This window comes from Plodia interpunctella, chromosome 7 (assembly GCF_027563975.2).
Source record: "Plodia interpunctella isolate USDA-ARS_2022_Savannah chromosome 7, ilPloInte3.2, whole genome shotgun sequence".
Classification (NCBI taxonomy): Eukaryota; Metazoa; Arthropoda; class Insecta; order Lepidoptera; family Pyralidae; genus Plodia; species Plodia interpunctella.
Window position 1 is genome coordinate 9,656,896 of NC_071300.1, and position 22,298 is coordinate 9,679,193.

At 34.2% G+C, this 22,298-nt stretch overlaps 1 protein-coding gene across 1 annotated transcript in view; it reads left to right on the plus strand.

Annotated features, from left to right (window-relative positions):
• The first annotated feature begins 2,953 nt into the window (after positions 1-2,953).
• Positions 2,954-22,298, plus strand: part of LOC128671567 (uncharacterized) — a 38,997-nt gene continuing 19,652 nt past the window's right edge. Inside the window, exons 1-2 of the mRNA XM_053748168.2 lie at positions 2,954-4,417; positions 22,110-22,220. Of these exons, the coding sequence (XP_053604143.1) occupies positions 22,155-22,220 (66 nt within the window). The 5' untranslated portion in view covers positions 2,954-4,417; positions 22,110-22,154. The remainder of the gene's footprint in view (positions 4,418-22,109; positions 22,221-22,298) is intronic.

The window sequence follows — 22,298 nt, forward strand, 5'->3', positions numbered from 1 at the left end:
ACGGAGGCGCGCAAGTTAAAGTTAACGTCAAAGTTAAAGTACCTTTAGTGAAATAAAATTGGACCGAAAGAAAGTTTCAGTCCATTTATTCGTAAATGTTTTAGGCGTATTTATTACTGCGAAAAATTAATAGTAAGTAACTAATTGAAGCATACCGTCACTTGAAATTGTATGGTATGTTAATTTTGTTTCTTAAAACAACATAGATGGCAACATATGTTACACAAAGATAATAATAAAATATTTATGTGTATATACATAGGTAGGTACATATTTATAAGATGCTGCACACCAAAATATGTTTCTCATAAATTATGCAATACATAAAGCATTTCATAATAAAAAATATAAGTTATAACGCCACTTTAGCTTTTAGGTTATAAGTAGATGTAATTTTGATTTTGTATTTGGTAAGTACCAACCGCAATTGTACAATATTTAGTTGATATTTATAAGCTCTTTTGCGAATAATTTTATACAATAAATAATTTATTACATATTTAATAAACTCCTTTGATTCTGTGATAATATACAAGAAGTTATTTCAAAATCAAAATAATAAATATTAGTAAATATTTAAATTTTCGTTTTTGCATATATATACATATATATATAGTCACATAATATATACATATACATTTTTATAAAATTTGAAAGTAAAAAAAAATATAAAAAAAAATATAATAAAAAAAAATATTTTTTTTTTCATTTCAATCCTTACACGATTTGAAATACTCCTCGCACACTAGCGTCATCACACATAATTAATTATTTCTTTCATTTCTTAGCGAAAAATTAAAAAAAAAAATTAACAAATTACACACACACACTACATAAAGAATTTTTCAGTCGAAAGTATTATAGTTTTCAAAAAATTTTGAAAGAATTAATGCTTTTATGGGACATGACCTATTAAATACAAACATAGGATGGTATTTATAGGCATAGAATTCTAACTAATATTATAATAACGAAAGTAAGTTTATTTGTTACCTCTTCACGCTTTATCTGCTCAACAAATCTTCTTGAAATTTTACATACATGTAGTTTGAAGTACGGAGAATGATATAGAGTACTATCATCCCGAAAAAAATTGATGTTTGGTGGAAATTCTCGCGGGCGAAGCGTCGGGCCAAAGTTAGTTATAAATATAAATAAATCATAGTGACCTAATGGTCAAATCATACAGATTGAGCTAGCCCCAAAGTAAGTTCTAGACTTGTGTTATGGAATACTAACTCAACGATACTATATTTTATAACAAATACATATATAGATAAACATCCAAGTGCCGGGCCAATCAGAAAAAGATCATTTTCCATCATGACCTGACCGGGGATCGAACCCGGGACCTCTCGGTTCAGAGGCAAGCACTTTACCATTGCGCCACCGAGGTCGTCAAATATGGGTTTACTTTATTTTACCATAATATGGCCCTTAACTGTCAAAAGGTTGCCGATCGCTGGCCATATATCATCATTATAGCCTGCGAATCTTCTGATGAATAAGTATGATAAAATGAAAATAAATGGGTTTTAACGACTGCAAATATAGGAGGAACCTGGACACCGAACGTGCCTTACGAAGCATGTAAAAAGTCGAACTTACTTTGATATTTTTTATCGTTTCGCGCCGTGCAGTGTTCCGTCACTCAACTAGGACGGTAATTTATTTATCATTCGATTATGATGGAAAATATCAACTAACCACGGTCCAAAACACCGTCGAGTGAGATTTTAAAATGTATTTTTCATACTTTTCAGCTCGATTGAGCTCTGTTCAATGGCGATATAAAGACGAAATTGCAACAGTCTGATACTTTATATTATGCGTCCATTTTAAATTGTATGATAATGTCTCGCTTTAAATTTACATGAGATAGCTATCCATCATATCCTAAACTCGAAATTGAAATATTATTAGCAATATTTTTAAATCACTTTCTCTCATTTGTCACAACAAAGTAAAATTCTATAATCCGTACACATAATAGAACATTTGTTTAGAATATTTGTCTGTCTGTCGGTATGTTTGTTTGTGCATTAGAAAAAAACTACTGTATAGCAGAAGGTCTAACTTAAAATCGTGTATAGGTTTCATCGTGATACGTTGCTTATAACCCGAGATATTGACAATAATAAGATTGAGCGGAAGCACAAAATAAATGCGAACGAAGCCGCGGGCAAAGATATTCAATAAAACCTACAAGAAGTTCAAAAGTTATTTACCTGATAAAAATATGAGAAAACTTATGCAATAAACCAACCACTTGCTTGTACATAATCGATCTTTACAAGCACAAATAATGCTTATTTATTGATTATTTACTAGCATTTTTCCGCGGCTACGCTCGCGTGAATTAGAAATAACCTATATTTTTTGTAGCATGTAGTTTTTATGATACATGTGGGCCCTCAGACCACACTATAAGGACTGAGGGCGTTACATAAAACATCGTAACTCTCACAAAATCTAATTCCAACTTTAACAATTCATTTGGAATGTTCACTAAATCCCAAGCATATTTTCATAGATATTCAAGAAGTGGGCCCTCAGACCACACGCACATTTTTCTGTCTTAATTTCTCCCTTACTCCTCATGAACTTTCTGCCATGATTTTTAGTACAAAAGAATATCATTGATTGCCGGTAAATTAACCATACCTGTCGTTGTTTTCCCCAGAGATATCTCAATCTCAGACATGGAGTTTAACTTCTTCAAAAAGGGCGTGAAAAGATTTATTCAGGGCCGGCAACGCGCGTGTGACAACCCTGGTGTTGCAGACGACCGTAGGCTGCGGTGACCACTTTCCATTTCACTTCCATTTCCACGGAGTAGTATAAAAAAAATCGCATACAAAAAATAACATTTAAAATCGTAGTTACAAAAATGTATGCTTGTCTTTTTTCAAGAAGAGCAGCACTCCTTAACCAACATGGAAAGAAACAGTAGCATATAAACCTGTAATAATAGAATATGCGATGTTGAATATATGAAATAATGGAGTAAGTACCCGATTAATAGGACGACGATATGACGACCTCAGTGGCGCAGTGGTAAAGTTCTTGCCACTGAACCGAGAGGTCCCGGGTTCGATCCCCGGTCGGGTCAAGATGAAAAATGATCTTTTTCTGATTGGCCCGGGTCTTGGATGCATTATCTATATATGTATTTGTTATAAAATATAGTATCGTTGAGTTAGTATCCCATAACACAAGTCTCGAACTTGCTTTGGGGCTAGCTCAATCTGTGATTTGTCCTAATACATATATTTATTTATTTAATTTCAGAACTTAAAATTCCACGAAACATTTGAGACAAAATAATAGATGCACACCGAACAAGTTTATTTGTTAGACAAATTAAAAAACCGCTGACTCTCAATATTAATTTCGCTACAACTTTTGAACGGCTGAACCGTTTTCGATCAAACATATCTAAGCTGTCAAATGAAAAAAACCGCATCCAAATCGGTTCACCCGTTGATGAGCTACGGTGCCACGTACACAGACAGATATATTTAGCGGTCAAACTTATAACACCCCTCTTTTTGCGTCGGGGTTTAAATAGGGTACAACATTTCTTACTATGTTTGTACAACAGTAAGTTTATCCCTAGTGGAAATTAGGGAGACCCAAACAAGTTATAACTTTATAAAAAACTTGGAAATAACTATTGACAATGCAGGATATATCCACAGGCACAAATACAATATAGATACCACAAAAATATTTATTTCATTTATTGTTGAGGTTTTCACATCTCTCTCTCATTTCCCGATGGTTCCGGTTGCATTCGGGGATATGAAGCCGCGATGCCCGGGGTCAACGTAAAATTTTGAATCAATCAAAATTAAAATTTTGAAGCTTCGGATGTGATTCTACGATCGGCTGCGTGTCTGACGTAATAGCTCGGGAATGCTATTGTTGCCTGTTAGCAACCTAGGCGGCTCTCGCCTCGTACGACATCCACGGGAGGATATTGAGTGGTCCAGTGGTGACAGCGCGGCCGCAGCGGTCGGAATGCTATGAGAATACTAAAGTTGGAAGCTCAATAAAAGCTTGCAAAATATGTTTTCGTAAACAAAACCGTGACACACGCCACATTTCAACGTTCACGTTTTCAAAATTGTTACCCTTGTCTCCATTTTGAACAAGGAAAAGTTATATCCGAACCAAAACTTATTCCATGTAGCTTTCGGAAGCTTCAGTCTACGGAAAGCTTTCGCGCGAGCGCCACGCGTTTACGTGAGGCTCGGAATATTACGATATATTCAAATTATAGTACCTATATGTGATTACTTTATCATTGGTGAATAAAAGTGCAAAATGTATTAAGTAAATAATATAAATGTGTTTATATTAAATAGAGTTAAGTTAATTCGTCGTAAAATAATCGGAATAAGTTAAATTTAAGGTAAGTAAATTTGATATTAAAATAATAATAATATTATATTAGTTTTGATATAGACTTAATTTTAAATGAAAAAGTAAAATATTTTAAGTAAATATTGATATAGAATACACATGAAATTGTATGTACGAAATATTTGAATACAATTATAAACTACATTCCAATTTAAATATAATGGAAAATAGTAAAGAGTATTTAAAAAAAATACATTTTACATATAGTCGAAGTTGCGATGAATTGTTAGTGAATTAACTGGAAATTCGTATTTTTGTGCTAACGTGCGGAAAACTCACTGAGTTATGGCCTTGCCTTGCAGCACACTAATTCATCTAGTAATAAATTATTTTGTAAAACTGATTACTTTATTGTTTACTCGCTTCTGCCAGCGGCTTCGCCCGCGTTAGTTTCCCATGGGAACAGTTATGTACTTTTCCGGGATGGATTCCAACAAAATTTGGAATAGTTTGGTAAAGCGGAGTAAGAAGAAACTAGAGAGATATCTCTAAGTTATAAAGCACGTAATACATTAAACATAAATATGACTTTGTATAATTAAATTAATCAGTTCTTAAAATAACTTCAATATTATCAAAGTCGCACCAGTCGCGCCGTATTGAATTTCGACAGGAATAAACCAAACCAATAAAACACGCTCCAAATATTGAACAGTCCTTAATAATATCAAAGATGTCGTTTTTTTTTTAAACTCATTAAGTACATCTTTTACATTCCAGAAGTTATTTCTGCTATAATATTTTTGACTTTGATCATTGAGATCAAATAGAAATATGATTTTATTTTCATAAACAGACTTAAAAAAATATGTTAGCAAAAGACATTTCAAAAATTTTGTAGATTATTTTCAAGAGAGAGTAAATTTCTTAAACCGTTAAAATTATTAAATTATATTATTATTTAACAATTATACGACCTCGCTGGCTTAGTGGTAAAGTGCTTGCCTCTGAACCGAGAGGTCCCGGGTTCGATCCACGGTCGGGTCATGATGGAAAATGGTATTTTTATGATTGTTGTTTTTATGTTGAGTTAGTATCCCATATCAACACAAGTCTCGAACTTACTTTGGGGCTAGCTCAATCTGTGTGATTTGTCCTAATATATTTATTTATTTATTATAATATTATTCGGTGTAAAAACCATGAAAACGTTTGCTAAGCGTTTTTACTTCAAATAATATTTAATTCATAATCTCAAGCACTAGACTTTGGATTACACTGCTTGGTCTTCATGAATCCAGAAGTAGTACGCCAGCTTCCAGTGAAAGAAATCATTGTGAGGTATACTGGTTGACAGTTCACTTGTGTTCACTTGTGTGTATGCGATTTATTTGCTAAGCTAAACGCGATAGTCGTAAGTCATTTATTTTTTATTAGGCACATTAACAAAATAAATAAATATTGTTTACACAAAACAATCTAATTTATTGATAATATGAAAATTAAAAAAAAAACTCACTCACTCACTATAACACTGGGACCAACTAACGTAGGTACCTTCCGATGCACGAAGGAGTTCAATGTATATTTTTGGTCATCCATCCAATGACCGACCATTTAAAAATTACTTAACCACTTTAGAGTCATTATAATTTCCACTAATTCAATCGATGTTTCTAGAACGATCTCACCGATTCCGAAGAAGTTAAAAAACATCACCCTACTTTAATCAAAAGCGGTAAAGTGAATCAATCAGTACACTATACAAACAGTTTAACGTGGTTTATGTAAATTTATCGCCTGATTATTGTATTAATTTGGGTGAAACGTGTATTTCAATTTGGCAGTCATCCAATGTTGCTACTATACCACTGATAAAATTCATTGGGCTTAAAACTTAACTCTTTAAAGAGAAAAATGTGTTGCACGATTGTATGATAGGTTTAGTAGTTGAGTATGAGTGATAGAAATTGGAATAAATTTATTAATTATATGTTTATTTACTCAAAAAAATGGATTTCAATCCGATTTTGATGACCTAATGGTAGTTACTATAAGGTAAATCAACATAGATATTGTTAACACACTCCTGAGATAAACTGATTTAACACTGGAACGCTGTGGAGCGTTTACTGTTCAATCTGATTTGAGCGGATAGATACATATTATAAAACAAATCCCACTGCCGCCTCTGTCTCTTTGTAATCTCAAAAACTGATACAAGGGCATTCATGCGGTTTTCACCAACAGATAGTGTGATTCCTGAGGAAGGTTTGAGTGTATGAATTATTATGTTTTTAAAGTCGGGACGAGTCCCTAGTAGTTTTCTAAAACATAATAAGTTTTAGAAATTCTACAGCTTATTTGGTCCGGTCTTGTGTGTAATACATTCTAATTAGTAAGCTATTTATCTAAATCGTCTCGCCCCTCTGATTTTTCGTTTTACATGTATTACAATTTTACTTATATAATATTTAAGTTTAAGCCCCCACTGCTGGGCAAAAGCCTCCCCTAACTTCTTCCACGCATTCCTAACCTTTGTGTTCACTTGCCATTCTTTGTCGAACTTTTTGATGTCGTCCGACCATCTTGTCCTAGGCATTCCTCTTTTCCTGTATCCGTCAGTCATCCATGAGGTCGGCCATCCAGACGTGACCCGCCCAGTCCCACTTTGGTCTAGCTACCTTAGTTGCCACATCAACAATGTTATTTTTTTGTTATTATTTTCAGCAGTGGGACTCAAACAGCTAATGAAAAAAATATTTAAGAAGGAACATTTGGATACTTTCATAAAAATCAATATTAGTTAAATTGTTTATTGTGATATAAATGACTTTAATCTATTCTTTAATCACTACAATATGTATAAAATACAAAGACAATATCTTATATAATAATAACACACATGAGTGAACACACTCGATAAAATATATATCGTATGTATATCGCTGACAAACAGACGCCGTTACAGGCAAAATAATAAAACCACCAACCAGAGATGAACCATGTAATAATTTCATGCTATAATATAACAACCAGGTGGGACTAATAGCCTAGGCCGTCGAGACTAAATAGCCTATAAATCTAGATCAACCTGCCTGTTACCTTAAATACAGGGAGAGTAATGCCACTACTTTCCGTTAGATGGCGGTTGTGAGTCTGAAAAGTCAGGGAGAAAAATGTATCTAGAAAAAAGTGGGAGCTTATGTAGATATATAGGTATAATTTGCATAAAGGGCTACAGATCGAAATGAAACGGGCCAAGAGGAAGTCGGACTCGCTCACGAAGGGTTCCATAGCATATATTTAGTTCTATTACTTCTATTGCGATGAATAAGATTTGTATTATGACGTCATAGGAATCGAGTGTCTCACTCAAATGGTCAATCTGGTGGTGGCGTCGTGGGCCGGGTCGTGAGGTTCCCTTTATTATGGTTGAGCTACGCGACGGCTGACCCATGCGTCAATTCGTGAACGGGTGCTGCCAGAGGGAACTCGTTTCTTATATATTTTGCTTTTTCATGTTATGTTTTCATGCGATTGTCAAGTCAATCTATTTATTTAAAACGTAAAAGATTTTTAATATGATATGATAATAACTTAAGATAGAACGACCCTTAAGTAATGACTAAATAAATTAACCGACTTGATATTACATGGATCTCTCACACAACTTTTTACGGTAGAAAAACTGAGTTGCGAGACTTGTTTTTTTTACAGCATGTTTTTGATGGCACCACATTCAAATCATTTATTCGGAAATTCGGCCTTCACAGGCACTTTTTCACATCATATTCTAAATTAAATGATATTTACCAAAGCTACAAGCATTTCGGAACGACCACTGCTGAGAAGAAATGCCGAAAGAAACTCATTCAAACAGCATTAATTGTTTTACGCGGGAGAATCCGGGACGAGCCGCTAGTTAATCTAGCTAGGTCCTTTTCCCTTCAAACAACGTATCTAGAGTCGCCTGTAAATAAAACTCAAGTACATCTTTCAACAGTAAGTATCAACAAAGGGCAGTCTCCAGGGATAGCAAAAAGCAGGCTTTACTCAGCAAATTCCATTACAATTTCCAATATACACTACGACTGACCTTTGAAAACGTCCTTAAATTGTATGGCTTAATCTCCACTAACAGACAAGAGCACGAGAAGAAATAACTATTCACATATTTGACGTCTGAGTACTAAACTGCCATCCGTGAACCGTGACGCCGCGAATCCTTATCCTAGCTAATATTATATTATAAATGCGAAAGTTGGTTTGTTTGTTTATATGTTTGTTACCTGTTCACGCTCTATCTACTCAACCAATAAATCTTCTTGAAATTTTGCATACATGTAGTTTGAAGTATGAAGAAGGACTTAGGGTACCTTTCATCCCGGAACATTAACAGGTGCGAAGCCGCAGGTAAAAGCTAGTTAAGTATAAATAGTGAAACTTAAAATTCCATTGTAATTTCGACCAGCCTGTATGAATATCATCCTTAACGACATCAAGCTTTGGATTAAAGCAATACTTTCAACATTTGGTACTGTTTATTTTGTGTAAATTTTTAATTATTTAGCTCAGTCTAGACTGATCAAACTAGATCGCCAATTAGGTCACATTTTATGTTCGTCTAAATTTAGAAAATCAAAGTACTTAATTTAAATTCCAAATCGAAACATTTATTAAGAAATTATACCTTCACAGCACGTTTTAAGTCATATTTTATATAGTTATTTCTCAAAAAGCTACAAACTAAAAAATCATATCTATATTGATGATTCACAAAGCGTAGCTTCATAATATAAACCTAAACATATAATATATAACAAACGCCAAATATGTAAATTAATTGAATTGAAATCCTTCATTCCTGATGTTAGATTAAAAAGAAGCTGTTTTGCCCTCATCCAATAACCCGTAAAACGCAATGACGTCACTCAGCGTCAATTTTCTACGTTTCAGATCGTTATAAGAGGTAATAACGTGATTTTCATATATTCATTCGCGTGACGTACCTACACGAAAATTATTTCAGTAAAACACACAAAAATACCTGTGATGGTGTTTTTTTGGCTTGCTTTAAAGGGCCTATGAGGGAAAACATGAGGGAAAACCAGACGAGGGATACTTGAAACAATTTTCGAAAGATATTCAACAGTCAGATATTTTATTAACCTATTTAGAAAAGTATTAATGAATTTCAACTGTTTACGTTAGCCAGGCATCGCTTGATTTTACTTGTGGATAATAGCCTGAAATAATCAAAAACAAAAATATACACAACTCGAATGTCTAACTGTACATATTTGTACAAAAAATCGTTAAATGAAACTAAACTGAATCGTGGACAGCACTTAATTTTACATTATTTTTTGTAATTCTAGTAGTACTAGTCGTACTAGCTTTAACCCGTGGCTTCGTCCGCGCACGCGCACATAGCACTTGAAGAAGTTCAATCTTGGTCATCAAACCTTTCCTTTCAGACCCATTTTTTGAGTTCATTATACAACGACAAACAAAAAAGTTTATCACAAGAATAATATATAATAATAATAAATATAAAATATAAATATATATAAAAATAATAATTTGTATTACCTTATAACTTTTTTTTTAAATCGGAATTTTGAATTTACAAATTTGCATAAACTTTTACTATGTACTTAGTTTTCAATAAGGCGGCAACGTCGACGAATTAACGACTTTTGGGTCAAAGCTTGAAGACTGACCCACGGGACATCAAAAATATGCAAATTGACCAATTCATTGATTACCCTAAATAGATCTAAAAGCTTATAGCAGTGGGTAGCACTTTGGTACACCAAACTTTTGAGAACAGTACACATTTGGCCTTTTTTAGTTTGATATAAATAAATAAATAAATAAATAAATATATTAGGACAAATCACACAGATTGAGCTAGCCCCAAAGTAAGTTCGAGACTTGTGTTACGGGATACTAACTCAACGATACTATATTTTACAACAAATACATATATAGATAAACATCCAAGACCCGAGCCAATCAGAAAAAGATCATTTTCCATCATGACCCGACCGGGGATCGAACCCGGGACCTCTCGGTTCAGAGGCAAGCACTTTACCACTTCGCCACCGAGGACGTCAAACCAGAGCCGATTCGAGACTTACAAAATTCACAGTAGTTATTGGTTTATCTACTATTTTCGCCGCTATCACCGTATCATAGAGGTTCATGCAGGGTAACTTTATGTGCTGTTGACTGTACAAAAAATATGTTGGCATGTAATTCTTGTTATTATTTTTTTTACCAAAAAAACGGTTTTTCTATCTAACTATAACCATATCTACTATATACTATTATTATAAAGAGGTAAGCGTTTGTGGTTTGTTTGTTCGAGGCAATATCCGAAACTACCGAACCGATTTCAAAAATTCTTTCACCGTTTGAAAGGTACATTATCCAATATTGCTATAGTTTATATTGTATCTCAAAATTCTCACGGCAGCGAAGCCTCGGGCAACATCTAGTAATTTATATTACCTACATGATAAAATGAGTGTACTTATTTCAATGGATTTATTATCCAGTAGATCCTTGATAATAGAGGTAAAGTAGTTACGAACTAAAAAATTACAAAGCTACCAAACGAAGAATAAACATTCTCGCCTTGTAACTGGTTAAGTAAGTATAATATGGTTACCAAAGTGGACGAAAGTAATAGACTCTTGTGTATTAAGGAGAGTGTAAATTCCGTAAGGGCCTCTCAAGGATCAAGAGCAAGACATTGAAGGATTCTATAATTGCTCTTTCACACTATTGGCAAACCTAAACAAGTGGACGTGAATGAACTTACATTGAGCAGTTTGTATGTGAGCTTTCATTACTGCAAATAAAAGCCAGCAATGTATGATAATGATCTGCGATAGTGATAGTGAGAAGCCGACATAAAACGACTTTGTCCACAAGATAGCTCAAAATTTAAGTTTCAATTTGTTGAATCAACATTAAATAGAAGTCTACAACTTTGTAATGGCTCTACTGAAGCTTTAAAGCTTAGCCATTGAAATGCTTTACGTGTTCTGACTTTCGATTTTCTGTTTCTTTCTATTTACTTTCAAGGGAAAGGGAAGGGATATTAATGGAATCGTTTTGTTGTTAATTTCTGACAATAATGTTCTAATGAGCTTTTTAATGATAAACAAGACTCGAACTTGGGACGTTTCAATAGTTCGACCAATATTAACACTTACAACTACTACCTACTTTCTCTTTCTCATATCTGCATGTTTCCCGTTGCGTTCGGGGCTGCGAAGCTGCGAAGCCAATCAGTCGGTATAAAAAATAACCTTAAATGATTGAAGTTTTTGCTATGATTTTAAAAACGTGACAAATCAAAATCAAAATCAAATCATTTATTCAGAAATTAGGCCTTCACAGGCACTTTTTCACGTCATAATCTAAATTAAATGATGTTTACCAAAGCTACAAACTACTAGCATTTCGGAACGACCACTGCTGAGAAGAAATGCCGAAAGAAACTCATTCAAACAGTGTTGGTCCCTATTATGCCAGAAGGGCTTACCATTTTTTATATATAATTTTTTTTTTGACGTTAGCTCTTCTTGGAAATGCTATTGTTGTGTATCAGAGCCTAGACTATGTGTCTCTTAGTCGCCACGTACGACCTCCACGGGAGGATATTGGAGATTCTATTCGAGACAACTACACAATTTACCTATGCAAAGATAGGTTTTCGCCCGTAATTCGACGTAAACCCATTTCGGGTTCGAAGCAACGTTAGGTGTGAAAGCAGCCTTACATAAGATTAATTATATTCATTATTACGTATTCTGGAAAGATGCCTTTAAATGAGGGTAAATTAAAAAGATAAACAATAAACATTTTTCAAACCGTTCGGGCTAAAACATTGAAATCGCAAAGGGTTCTTCCAGTAATGTGTACTCCCGGGTATAATATTTTTTGTCCGGGCACAAACCATTTCCAGGAATCTCTTGGAAATTTAACTTTCTAAAAGTTTCATTAGTTCCCTCCCTAGAATTAGACTGTCCTCCTAAAGATAGAAGATCGTAATGAAGGGCAAAATGCCTTAAAAGGCAACAACAGCATTCCAAAGGCATAACATCAAGCCGGAGCGGCAGCAATAAAAAATGAGCTAAATTAAAATTTTCAAGATTTATTTTGAACACAATTTGACGACCTCAGTGGCGCAGTGGTAAAGTGCTTGCCTCTGAACCGAGAGGTCCCGGGTTCGATCCCCGGTCGGGTCATGATGGAAAATGATCTTTTTCTGATTGGCCCGGGTCTTGGATGTTTATCTATATATGTATATATTATAAAATATAGTATCGTTGAGTTAGTATCCCATAACACAAGTCTAGAACTTACTTTGGGGCTAGCTCAATCTGTGTAATTTGTCCTAATATATTTATTTATTTATTTATTTATTTACAATGTTACCAATTTCAGATGAAAGAAAGATAGACAGTAGAAATATAACTAAACTAGATCCTAAAAATCCAAACGTCGTAAATAGAAAGCATTTTAAATTAAGAATAAAAACGTTATCAGCTTTCAGAAAAATTTGCGCAAATTATTTTCACCACTCGGCTGAAAGACGGCACGTTTTGAATGTTAAGTCGTTTAAAAATGTTGGCAGAAACATTAAGCATAAATAAGATTCTTAAAAAATGTTATATTTTTGGACACAATGTTTTTATTGTCGTCATGAGATCTTATTGCATTCAAGACGTGACAAAAATCATGACCGCGCATTAAACTGGAAGCGGTAATGCATAACATAAATAGCATTACAAAATTTCAAAGCTCAGTTGGTTGAATGTCAAAAATTGAGTTGCAAGATTCCATTCGAACATAGTTCTTCACAAAAGTAAAATAAAATCTTGTAAAATACATTACACTAGAAGAATTATGTGTAGAGCATGAAATATTTTTATGTTTATAAGAGACAGTCACGCGGGTGAAGCCGCAGGCAAAAGCTAGTCTATCTATACCATTATTATAAAGAGGTAAACGCTTGTGAGTTTGTATGTGTGATGCGGGTAATAACCGAGACTACCGAACCGATCTCAAAAATTATTTCACCATTAGAAAGGTACATTATGCAAGATTGCTATAGGCGTAATATATTGTATCTCACAATTCCCACGGGAGCGAAGCCCGGGCAACATTTAGTATCCAATAAAATAGGCCAAAAATATTATTTGACCAATAGCGAAAGACCGCACTGACTTATCTCTTCGACTCAAAAAAAGTAAAAAAAAAACTGCAATACACTTGGAGGATTGCTGAGATGTGAACTATGAATCATCTAACGTTGCCAAGGGTAAGGTTTAGGGGATTTGTCACAAATATGACTTACACAAGATTGATGTTGGTGTCTAGACGTTGATATAGCGGTTTTCACCTAAATTACTGCAAATCTTATATTTCTAAACAGTGCAGTATTGGCATAAAATGTTTATTTATAGAAATAGTTTTGTGACAGTGAACCGAGCCGTCTACAAATGTAGAATTCAATTGACTGCTTTCCAACTAGCCAAATCGGGGAAGATATTTTTAAATTTTCTAGTGAGAACACACCGCCAAAACAAAACAAAGTCAAAAAACAAAATTTTATATGGAGCTTGTATGACACTGATATATTGTGACGTCACGGATTATACAACATTACATCCCAACTAATATAATAAATGTGAAAATAAGTTTGTTTGTTACCACTTCACGCGTTATCTATTAAACCAATCTTCTTGAAATTTAAGCCGTGGGCATTTAAGTGAGCAAAGCCGCGGCTGAACAACTAATTTCTAACACATTATGACCAGACCGAAAATATCAATCGTAAATCAATTAAAGTCACATTTAATAAATGTATTTGATTTATTAAATACCTATATGCATTTTATTTTATATCCAGTCAAGTACCAAATTTTCACTATCAAGTCATTACGTACTGTCCAGTGTCATCTCCTGTCTGATACTGTGCTGTCTCATCTTTTACAAAATTTATTTGTATGTTTTAGACTATGAATATTATATTAGTCGAATATCAAAATACAAAGAAACAACGAAACGACGCACAACGAAACCCTGTAATAATCTCCTCAACACATATTATTTTATAGCCCAGCAAAAATACTTATTTCTGATTGTTGGTCTACCCACATTATACCCTTTCTAATTACCTCTACAAATGGCTCAAACCCCTACTAAAACGGAAAATGAAGCGCTCGTATGAAGAAAAATTACCTTATTTTCTTCATTTTATCCGTTTTCCTTTCCCGGGGCGGTAACCCATATTTACATCACCAGGCGCATTTTGCACGCTAATGAAATTTTAATCTTACACGCTTGTGTTATGAAAATTGATCGTGTTTATGTTTGTGCGTGTATATAAATAATCTATATAATAAAACAGTAAATGTGGTGTGTCTGTACATAGGATATATTAAAGGGAAATATAAATAGGTGGTCTTTATGTGACTAACATAGTAAACAAAAATATACTATTCAAAACATAATAAATTCAAAACTTATTTTTTTAAATGTTTGTCTAGTCTATATATGTTTGTTCGCGCATCACGTAAAAATGTACTAGGTGGAATTTGATGCGGTTTGTATAGTTGTATAGAGGATTGGTCTAACTTGAAATTTAGTATAGGTTTCATTGCGATACGTTGCTTAATTATACCCGAGATATCGATAATAATAAGTTATGAGCGAACGCGAATAAACGCAGCCGAAGCTGCGTCCAAAAGCTAGTATTAAATAAAGTGATGGAGGTACATAGTTAAATCATAAAACAAAATAACTGTATTGTAACGTCTCAGGTGGCTTGTACTTAAGGCCCAGTTCTACTCGATAAAGTACATCAACAATAACTAAAACTGGAACTAGAATCTATCCTCATAGTCGTATTCATCACGGCTGAGGGTCGTGGTCATTACGTGGAATGAAACTCACACAACAACTTTCTTGGCATTATTAATGGAGTGGTTTGCCATTGCTTTCTCCAACCATTGTGCAGGTTTCCTCATGATGTTTTCCTTCACCGGAAGCAAGTGGTGGTCTATGTAAACAACTATACATGAGTCAGATTGGTATACAAACTCATGTGGCACGAGTAGGATTCGAACCTGGGACCTTTCGATCCACAGGCGGGCGTCTTAACCATTACACCACCACCGCTTCTGTAGTTAAATTATTTAATCTATAGTGAAATATTAAAATATACATTTAATTTTTTCCTTATAATGATTAAGATCCTCGAATAGGAAAAGTATTCTTTCTTATATTTTTCAAATGCCATGGATCGATCTTTTTGCTCCTTTCCTAACTCATCCAACTTATGTAGGATTATTCCTACGAATATTATAAACACGAAAGTATATTTGTTACCCTTTCACGCAAAATCTACTGTTCGGATTGTTATAAAATTTTGTACACGGGTAGAATACAACCTGGAATAGCACATAGGGCACACTTTTTATCCCGATATTTCCACAGGAGCGAAGCCCCGGGGCGCAGCTAGTATAAGTATAAATGCGAAAATTAGTTTGTTCATTTGTTACTACAACACGCTTGACTGAATTCTTCTTGAAGTTTACACGTATACTTAGGACTACAGAGAGGGAAATTAAGTACTTTTATTTCAGAAAAAAAAAAACATATATTAATCTAATAACTCTCTTTCATCTCCGCATATTCGCTGTGACGACGCAAATGATATGAAGTGGTCCCTATTTCTATTCAGCTCATTCAACATATCTATTTACACTAATTTTAATTCAATAACATCTTTGTGACGGTGTTCTGCGCCTTAACAATTTGCTAATAGCTCGTCTGGAAGAAGAATAATAATGGATGTAAATAGTTCTCACTCAGAATATTTTCAGTAATATTAAGGTGTCAGTTTATATTCAACTTCTGAGTACAAAAAGTATATAATGCATTTAAAACAGTAACAACTAGTGCTTCAGCGTCATATAGCTTCCACGGCGAATGGGTCAACTACATTACCCCGTGGATGTCGTATGAGCCGACTAAGGGATAAAATCCTTAACAGCTCGCTCATAGCTAACAACAGCTAATTAAAGGCGGACAGGTGGCTGCTCTTAAAGCCACAGTCGAATGTTAATTGTCTAATGACCGTAATTGAGCCATAGATAAACCCTTGAATACCTCTAGTCTTGAATTTAATATCCTTTTAATGATTCTCTGAGCAACAATATCGTTGACCATTTTATGTACATGGAGGTAAAATCGATGATAGAGAATATTTAAATGGAGACAGGTCCACGGACAAGAACTTATTAAATGCTTAGTGATGATGATAATTTCGTATGTTTGTAGCACACACTCGAGTATACATTGTATGATGAATATATTTACAATTATATGTTACGATAATGTGATAATAATTTATTATTTTTATTGTATGTGTATATGTTTATGAATAAAGGCTGGTGTTCTGATATTACAAGCTCAGCTTGGTTCAAATTCAAATTCAAATCATTTATTCACAAATTAGACCTTCACAGGCACTTTTTCTCGTCAATATTTATAGTTATTTCTCACAAGCTACAAACTACTGGCATTTCAAAACGACCACTGCTAAGAAAAAATGCCGAAAGAAACTCATTTAAACAGTGTTGGTCCCTATCATGCCAGATCGGCTTACCATTATTGTTTCTTACAATGTTTTTTTTCCTTTCTAATAATATATAAAAGTAAATAATGTACATAGTCAAAAGGTATATCAAAACAGGTTATGATTGTGATCCGAGTGCTGATTATAATATATATAGTAATGCGAATGTGTAATGCTAAAATCTTCTCGAGTGTTTTGTAAAATTGATTTATATATATATAGATGTGAAACACAATTAACTTACATGAAAATATATGAGAAACGAGATGACCAGTTCCCAGTTGCCAGCTCAACCATAATAGAGGGAACCTCACGACCCGGCCCACGACGCCACCACCAGATTGACCATTTGAGTGAGCATGACACACTCGATTCCCATGACTTCATAATTACAATTCTTATTCGTCGAAATAGAAGTATAATTCAGACACTTGAAGATCACAAATCATGTACATGTTTTACAAATAAAATCAGTTCAGATTCTCACAATCTTATTTAGTGTTACATGTAGTCAGTATAATATCTATCCGTATATCGTATCTATAAGGAATTTTTGAATTGAATTGTATTTTATTTATAGATAAATTAAAATATACACATTGAGGTAATATCTGTTGCCCGCGGCTTCGCCCGCGTGATTTCCCACGGGAGCTGTTATTTTTCCGGTATAAAGTTACCCTATGTCCTTCTCCATACTTCATGCTAATGCAAAATTTCATGAAGATAAATCAAATCTCACAGATTGAGTTAGCCCCAAAGTAAGTTCGAGACTTGTGCTATGGGATACTAACTCAACGGTACTATATTTTATAACAAATACATATATTGATAAACATCCAAGACCCGGGCCAATCAGAAAAAGATCATTTTCCATCATGACCCGACCGGGGATCGAACCCGGGACCTTTCGGTTCAGAGGCAAGCACTTTACCACTGCGCCACCGAGGTCGTCAGAATTAGTTGAGTAGATAAAGCGTGAAGATTGGTTGAGTAGATAAATCGTGAAGAGGAAACAAACAAACAAACTTACTTTCGCATTTTTTAATATTAGTTAGGATTATTGTAATGTAATTATTATTTTAAAGGAATAAAACTGAAACTTGAAGTCATGTCCTAAGCCTCAACTCCTAGTGGAGAACCGGCTTAGTTTTCAGCTTCTTGGCAAATTCCTGAAATATCACAACCATCTTGTAAATCCTTAAGAACGTGAAGCTTCCACCGACCGTACACAAGTTCATTCTAAAAGTACAGTCGTATACAAAAGAGAATAGAGGTATAATATTGTAAGAGCGAAATTAATGGATATTTTACGTTTCATCAAATATAAGTATTTTGAAAGAGAGAGAGAGAGAGAGAGAGAGAGAGGCTTTATTGTAGTAAAAAACTGCGGCATACCGACGAAACTACCACATATTCATAATTTTCTTTTATTTCTTAGCGAAAAATAAAAAAAAAACATCTTGACAAATTATGCCTAATTAGATAAAGCATTTTATTAGAAACAATTTTTTATGTTAGAAACTGTGATGTTGGAGCAAGTGTACGGCTAGTTGGAGCCTTAGGCCATCGTCGTGTTGTATTGTGGAAAAGATGACTCAACTTGACCGAATGAAGAAAAGACTGGGTGAGTTTGTTTTCATCTGTGCTCATCAGCACACGATCACAATCCTAATATGTACCTTTTGACTATGTACTTTATTGTGTACTTACATTGTTATATTACTGATAAAAATGATACATAAATTTATATTTAAAAAAAATGGTAAGCCCTTCTGGCATGATAGAGGCCAACACTGTTTGAATGAGTTTCTTTCGGCATTTCTTCTCAGCAATGGTCGTTCCGAAGTGCTAGTAATTTGTAGCTTTGGTAAATGTAATTTAATTTAGAATATGACGTGAAAAAGTGCCTGTGAAGGCCTAATTTCTGAAGAAATTATTTGATTTTGATTTTGCTTACGAAGGTGAACAAGCTATAAGTAAATTTAAAGGTCAATAAGATAAATCTGTAGTGGATTACATCCATGCTATTTTCATATACTATAAAAAGTAAAAGATTTAAGTTTAAGTTTTCCACCGTTTCAAGGAGTTAGTACCGTTAGCCATTTTCTAGTCGATGTCACGTCTTATCGGCATTCATGGAAACATCAAAAGATAATATATTTATTTTTATAAATAGTTGTTACGACTAGCAAATTATTGCGTGAAAGAAAACCATTTATAACACTAAAACATTCTTTGTCTGAAATTATTTTAGGATGACTCGGCAAAGTTTCCTATATTATGAAGAATGACAAAGAGTTTTTATGCTTCTTGTGGTTGATTAAACAACCGTTTTTTTATAATGCTATTAAAAGCGGCAAAGTTATGTTTGTTACTGTTTCACGCAAAAACTTTGAAATTTGAAATTGTTCATCTTTTGTTCTTTCGCTGTAAATTCATTTTGGAAAATATAACGTGTAATGCGCATGTTGAAAAAAAATGTCCTGTATGTTTTTTTTTTTTTGTACTACAACCACAACCTATTAACACCCGTAACACCAGGGGTGTCACGCGCGTGTTGCCTACTTTGTGATCTAGGATCTTTTGGCAAAGTTTGCCCTGTGATCACACCGTTTTTCTCTCATCCTTCAATCCGGAGCACAACAAAGCAAGCACTGCTGTTTCGCGGCAGATATAGAAGAGAATGAGTTACTAATGCAGACAACCTTTATACTAAAAAAAAATAGTACTTTAAAACAGTTTTGTTTCCAAGTGTACCTTCTTCTACAGTTGGCTACAAATGCACGTTTTGTATTCGCCATTTGTCTTTATCAAATCGAGTACAATTAGGTAATAATGGAATTTCTCTCACGTTTCGTTCATCGCTCTATTTCTAGGATACTTTTATAGACCAAAATATTAAGATATTAAACATAGTATGCTTCAAGAATTTCGTATTATATCCACGAAATAGGCTAGGTTGACTGATGTTATGGGTTGCATCAGTCAACTTTGACGCAAAAAACAATAAAGAAATTAAAACAATATAATGAGTTTGAAATTTTTTTTAATAATTATCAACGCCAAACTCACCTTTTCCTGAAAATAGAAACTTTATTAGGTCAAGCACAGATTTATATATTATTGAGGTCATTAATTAGGTCGAGATCAGACCAAATGTAGGAGTATAGTATGTAGCCTAGTAGTAACATTCTGTGGGTTCACAGTGGGACTCACAGAACTCTGAAAACAAATTGTATGAAAAAAATCATACTTATTTACGTAGAAATAGACACGAAAGGTGCTTATTAACTTAAAGAAACGAAATCATTACCAATACAAACTCTCTCCATACAAACTTGAGGACAAAAACTTCGTTTGATGTTAATACCATTAATAATAATTTCAGGAAGCGAAAACCAAGTTCATTTATAACGGCATTGTTCAATTTAAATATAATGAATGATTAATTAAAGAATGAACGAAAATATGTTTTGATTTTATCGTTTAATCTCTTGATTTTCATTACTTAGTGTTTTTGATTAATTAATTTTGTTAATGAATCCTATTTCCAGGCTAAATTTTGATTGTAATTTGCTTAAGATTCCGTCCTAATATATGAATGACACCAAACATTCTACCGTGGATATCTTACAAGCTGACTAAAGGACACATAACCTAGGTAGCTGATAGGTTGATAGGTAACAATAACATTCCCTAGGTGGGTAGGGTTAACGTCAAAGAGTCAGCTGGTGGTAACAGTCAAAATTTCTGGCATATTATATTACCTACACTAAACCCGGGCATCGTCGCGTCACAGCCGCAAACGAAACCACGATGGAGAAGGGAGGGAGATTATCATCATCTCGGCCACATGAAGTCCACTGCTGGACATATGCCTTACCCAAAGATTTACAAAACTTGACCACGCATATTACCACCACAATATTCGTGTGAGATCTTGAAAGAAGAAAGAAAGAAAACTCGTTTATTAGGTTGCGATAAAACTTTGAATTACCATTATAATATTTACACATAAAATAACAAAAATATATGCAACCAAAATCGCAATAATTGGCTAGAAAAAAATTATATTAGGACAATAGGATGCTCACTTCATAAATCACAGGGATCTCATCTCAAGCAGATCGCCCATTAGCCGGATTGATGGCGGGTAATATTTCCAAAATGGCGGCTGGCCACTTGACCTGCCCCAGAACAATCGAGATCTTTTTAGTCCACATGTGACGAAGATTTCTGGAGACAATACATATAATATATTATGGCAAGTTATATTGCCTGTAAATAACATTTTTGATAAGCAACAATAAAAATTGTTAAGTATTTAATAAAGTGTTATCGCGTGGTTGCAGGCGTTTGTAGGCTGTGTTGACCACTTCCCATCTAATGAGCGGTTTACCTGTTTCTCTACTTCACTACATAGTATAAAACAAATCGAACAAACAAAACAAATCGCTTCCCGCTCTCTGTCTGTTCCTATGTATGCTTAGATCTTTAAAATTACGCGACGGATTCTTACGAGGATTTTTTTAAAGATTGGGTGATTAAAGATTGTAATAAACACAAATTATAATCGGTTAATGTATGCTTCTTATAAATAAAATATTTCCTCGAACGCGCCGCAACGAGGCAATGTGCCCATAATACTGGCAGCATTTCCTCGCTGAACTACCCGCTCTTGGATCTCGATAATTGTGTCGATAAGACGCGCTAAGATTGATTCAAGATTGTGATTCAGGTGTATAATTTGCATGTAATCAGTAGGTACTCCGGAAGTACCTACCAAGTCCATGATAATTTGTTATGGTTTTACACAAGCTTTAGCCGAGACGGGTAGTCTTACGTATATATATATATATATATATAAGTTGCGTAAGGATGAATTTGTGTAAGAAACCCGAAACCCAACAGTTCGGCTCGTACCATCTGTCTGTCTTCGCCATACAATACTCATCGCGCAACACAACAGACAATTATAAACTCAGTTAAACCGTCTCTCCTTTAGCGCACATTCTCTTTCCCCAAATACCATTGGTATAATACATGCAATGATAACTTATTACATTTCTTACAGATGTCCCCGTGTTTGCCTGTTTGGTAGGAGCTCCAATCTGCACTTATGAAGCGCAAACTATGTGCAGTTCCGTCATTTAACTGTGACGACGACATGGAGGAGCTTAATGTGGTATGACTTTATTATTCTCTCATCTGAGCGTTTTATTTCTCAACTCAGCTGTAAAATTTCTAAGCCCAGTGTCCGCTT